Source organism: Aplysia californica, unplaced genomic scaffold, assembly GCF_000002075.1.
Source record: "Aplysia californica isolate F4 #8 unplaced genomic scaffold, AplCal3.0 scaffold00197, whole genome shotgun sequence".
Lineage (NCBI taxonomy): Eukaryota > Metazoa > Mollusca > Gastropoda > Aplysiida > Aplysiidae > Aplysia > Aplysia californica.
In genome coordinates, this window is record NW_004797467.1 from 28,432 (window position 1) to 33,500 (window position 5,069).

Below are 5,069 nucleotides of genomic sequence, written 5' to 3' on the forward strand. Positions count from 1 at the left end.
TTTAGACACCAAAATGAAGTCTATAGCAGTATTTGACCCAGAGATACTCGCAAATTGTAGATTTCAAATGGCGGCCATCTTGAAATCCAATATGGCGGCCCATTAGTAAAAATACGTAATGCAGATTGTTACCATTGGATTTCTTGCCCACCAAAACAAACATTTAGACACCAAAATGAAGTCAGTAGCAGCATTTGACCCAGAGATAATCGCAAAAGTAGATTTCAAATGGCGGCCATTTTGAAATCCAATATGGTGGCCATAGAGAGAGAAATCCGAGTGGCCCAATATCTAAAAATGTTTGCAATATGTTAATGTACATCTGTGCCAAATTTGGTGCTTGTATCACAAAATGCACAATCCTTTTAAATTTTTGGGCTAAACCGCCCCACTATAGATGAATTTCAAAAATTGATTTATTACTTTTCACGAGCTGCAGGGCTCAGTTTTTACGGAAGCTTCGGGCAGTTGAAAATCCTTTGAGCGACACAAACCTAATACCATGCTAAGCTTGGACAATGGACTTCTCGAACAAAATTCAAAGCCACAACTTTTGGTATTCTTAACCCCTGCCTCTCTTTTGTTATTTTATTGTTCTTGTGTCTTTGCTTCCCCCTAATACATTACAGATATATAATGGCAAAATCGATGTTTTCTTCTCAGAGATTTTCAACGTGCATTTCACAATTTTCAAATGTAATCTAAATCACCTAATTCGTGACTCATGACTCCCATGCGCCAGCACCCTCTAAGCCTCCTGAATAAAACGATACAAGACAATAAACAGTACAAAATTGTAGATTCAAATCTGTAAACTCATACACCTCTACTTATGTATCCGTTCATACTTTGTCGGTTTTTCAGTTTTGTTAAATCATTCTCACGGATATTTCCGGTTTAAGTTTCTTGTGAGAGGGGAGAGGTTGTTTGTTTATTTCTCTTTCGTGTGCCTGTTAATTCTTTTTCAATCTGTCCACACTTTCTTCAGTTTCCAGGAATGTTGAAACAATACTTTCTTGTGAGAAGGACTCTTTTTAAGGGGATAGGAGGAGGAGGAGTTGTTTGTTTATTTCTTTTTCTTTTTTTTTCCTTTTTTTATCTGTCCACACTCTCTTTAGTGTCCAGAAACGTTGAAACGATAATGATGATAAAAGAACATCTCACAGTTCTCAAGGTGGACTTCCTGTAGTGACGCCGCCATGTGGAGAAGCCTATGAGTGTGTGGCTGGACAACGTGGGCTGCTGAAGCAACACTTCTGAGGGGTGCCTAGTGCTGCGTCTTTGCGATGCCTTGAGGGCACCAGCCTTGCTAATGCCCCTGTGGCTGTAAAATAGACGGGTCGGTAAAGCTGAAGAATGTAACAACTACGACATGAAGATCAACATCAACAAAACAGAAACAATGAAAGTAAGTAGAAAGCCAGGACCATTCAGAATGCACATCAACAACAACAGTCTCAGACAGGTCCAAGAATTTAAGTACCTCGGATGTATATTCACAGAGGATGGGCAACTGAACAGAGGAATTGAAACACGAGTACAAAAGGCCAATAATGTTAGTTACCAGCTTACTCCACTACTGAAACATCATAACATTCCCATGACAACAAAACTCAAAATAATCAAAACCATATTCCTCCCAACACTCCCCTATCAATGCCAAACAAGGACCACCAACAAGACATTAGAGCAAAGAATCACAACAAGTGAAATGCGAAGCCTTAGAAAAGCAGTAAACAAGACCAGGCGAGACAAAATAAAAAATTCAGTACTCAGAGAAATGGTGGGCGCAAATGATGCCAGGCATCACATCCAACACAATAGAATCAACTGGTTCGGACATCTCATGCGATTACCAACACACCATCCAGCACAATGTGCTTACATAAAAAAAATTCGATGGCAACAAGGCCAGAGAGCGGCCGAGAAAGATCTGGATAGATGGAGTCAGGGAAACATTAACCACCCACGGCATCCCCCTGACCCAAGCACTCTGGCTGGCGACAGAGAGACGTCTCTTTCTTCCCGCGACATCCAAAAGGGTATAAGCGGCGGATAAAAGTAAAGTAAACGGTAATGGGGGATCAAGTTAATGGCGGAATCACTTATCTCCATTTTCGAAAAACAGCTGAGAGGATTTTATTATTCCAAGAAATGCAGGGAAACAAATGACATCACTTAACCTCGAAAACGAAACTAATTCTACGTCTTAGCTAAGGTTCTTGATACAGGGGTCAAACATAATGGGTCAACAGCTGATGATCTTATCAAGTTGCCATTTTTTCTATCGCAATGCATTCTCTTTGGAATAAACAAGCATCTGCGTTGTAACTGCATTGATTTTCACTTTCCGCTAAAAAAAAAAAAAAAAAAGCCAGAAAAAGATTGTTCATTGTAATGTATCCGATATCAAAGTCTTTCTGCTTCCATGTCATGTGAAGCTCAGCCAGTGATGGTACTGAGAGACACAATCGAATCAGGAACTCCCCCCCCCCCTCGTCCCCACTAAACCCTACAACGACAACCAATTTTTCAAATGATCTAAATTGTGTCAAGAGAGGCGTCTTAAAGCATTTAATATAAAGTATAAACCATTTTAAGAAACACATGTTAGATTATTAGAATATAGCCGCGTACAGGCCTGGTCCGGTCTGAGCATTGGTCCTTCTCGGAGAAGGGCTGTCAGGCACGACCGCTCTGCCGCTCTCTCTGTCCTCCGGCATGGTGCTGACAGCAGAAGTAGTCGCGCTGAGAGCCGCAGTGGGTACCGAAACATTTACAGAATCTCGTCGTTCTATATTAGTTTCCGACATTCCTGAACGCTTCTCCGGGATATTCTTTTTCTCCAGCTTTCTTGTGGTCACTGCCTTTTGCTGGGTTTGATCTTTGAAAGAGACAAAGGATGGCTGAGTATTTATTGATATTATGGCTTATTGTCAGTCTCTGATAACGTATTTCAGATCCATTTAGCGTTGTGCACAGATAATGCGCCAAGCTGTAAATTAAAAAAGCTGTTTCTAAAGCTTGATAAACTTTCAACAAAACCCGTATTTCCAGAACTTAAAATATATGTTATAAGGTTGTGGATTATATTATCTTACGTTAATACAAACTTTGTTTTTCAGCAAGTTTCGTCTTCAAATATTGGAAAGGGGCAAGGCCAAAAAGGGAGGGGAGAAATGGTGCAAAGAGACCGACCAAAAGCAAGAGATGAACACAAACCCCTCTTGCCCACAGTAGAAACGCCCGTATAATACTGTTTTGGTTTTGTTTGGTTTTTTAGACTTTCATACCCGGTGTCTATTTTAGTGTGCCAATTTAGCTTTTTTTCACCTCTTTTTAAAAATTATGTTTTCTCTAATAACAAATAGAGAAGCGTTTAACCGTCAAAATATTTAGTAGGGAGTATAACCAAAAGAACAACAAAAATAGACGCATTTGGAAGAAGATATTTTATTTCCCACAGCCGCTGAAGGTTACATGCACATTTTACTGTAAATGCAAAATTCGACCCCAACGCCCCCCCCTAAAAATGTCATTAGAATAATAAAAGCATTTCCTGTGCATAACGCCAGAGTGACCCAAACCTGGCCCCATGGAAAGAAAAGGGCCAAGATGTGTGTAGTAGGTCAAATAAGTTTCCAGTGGGGGAAGGGGTGAGGGGGTTCAGATTGAATTTTACACTTTTGGCATTCCTGTTTCAGTTTTTGTTGTTTTTTGTTGTTACTGTTGTTTGTTTTTTGTGACGAGGGGGGTGAGGTGTAGATGTTTCTTTCGTTCTCATTTTTCTCAATTAACTCTCTTATAATAGACACTGAAAAGAGAAAAGAACTGGTCCTTCCTAGTTCGTTAATCAGTACTGCTAAATGTATGATACAAACATACTGAGGGAGAAATACCTTCAGGCTGTTTCTGTTGCGTCGAGGAAGGAGTAGGGCTTGTTGCTGCAGCCTGTGTGCTGTATTCTGTGCTTTCTAGTGCGTCGTAGAACTGGGTTGAGGTCTCCGAAATAGCGGGGCTACTCTTTTTCCTATAATACAATGAGCAGTGTAGATGACCCTGTCACTTTTCACTTATTATTTTTATTGGAATTAAATATCGGAATAGAAAGGCCTATTTTATTACATCTTTGTGAGTGGAGATCAGGACCCCCTGAATATTTGACTTCATGGAGATCAGGACCCCCTGAATAGACTTCATAGACTCAGGGTGTACAGAAATGTACAACTAGACATTGATAGATCTTAGTGTGGTCCGAAATTCGTGGAGCAACTTATCCTCAAATATCTCTTTAACGGATGAATCACACGTTAACGCATGCTTTGTACAGCAGTTTGTATAAATGTCTTAACTTAACCTTATTTTTCCACGAAGCTAGATTAAAATACCTTTCTTCATAAATTTATACAACACTGGGATTGTTTACAGCACTTCCCTCTTCTCATACATGTTTTGCATACTTATATGGCTACATTAAAGCTCACCAATGACTCCTTTTAAAATTGTTCAAGCTGGAATTTTTTTAAATCAGTAAAAACCATCGACTGGGACTTTTTTATATTAGTATTTATTATGAAAATTTGTATAACACAGTTTACAGGTGTTTGAAAAAATATTCATCTCTTAAAACAATTTGATATAGCTTAAGTCATTCTGCAAAAATTGGAGCATCGATGTTCGATAGTTAAGGAGATGTTGGACGATAAGTTGCGTCACGAATGTTTGACCGCAGAGTAAAATGTGGAAGCGCCCCGTTGAACTAGCAACAGTAAAGGCAAATGCGTAACTTCTTTTTCAAAGGGTTTATGGATTGCTCATCACTTCCAGCAATTTCTTCTTTGAACCTACTCTGAAGGAATTCACTGTCATTATCTTTATTGTTATTATGATTCTTAAAGGACACGGAAACCTCGAACTGAAAAATAGTCTCCAGGAAGTAACATACAGTAATAACAATAATAATAATAATAATAATAAGTAATAATACAGTGATAACAACTATGCATGCAAGAAGACGAAGAAGAAGAAGAAGAAGAAGAAGAAGAAGAAGAAGAAGAAGAAGAAGAAGA

The 5,069-nt window shown here is 39.1% G+C and overlaps 1 protein-coding gene across 1 annotated transcript; it reads right to left on the reverse strand.

Annotated features, from left to right (window-relative positions):
• Window positions 1-882: 882 nt before the first annotated feature.
• On the reverse strand, window positions 883-4,451 carry LOC101857023. Its single transcript, XM_013082867.2, has 3 exons — window positions 3,900-4,451; window positions 2,638-2,884; window positions 883-1,324 (listed from the first exon to the last, which is right to left on the reverse strand). Exons 2-3 carry the CDS (start codon window positions 2,811-2,813, stop codon window positions 1,096-1,098), a joined length of 405 nt encoding a protein of 134 aa, XP_012938321.2. The 5' UTR covers window positions 2,814-2,884; window positions 3,900-4,451; the 3' UTR covers window positions 883-1,095.
• Between the last annotated feature and the right edge of the window lie 618 nt (window positions 4,452-5,069).

Excerpts from the sequence above, each read along its gene's own strand:
- LOC101857023 (XM_013082867.2), bottom strand. The coding sequence starts at position 2,813 with ATGTCGGAAACTAATATAGAACGACGAGATTCTGTAAATGTTTCGGTA. Across the intron at positions 1,325-2,637 it reads GCTCAGACCGGACCAGGCCT|CCACAGGGGCATTAGCAAGG; the intron begins GTACGCGGCTAT and ends TCTATTTTACAG.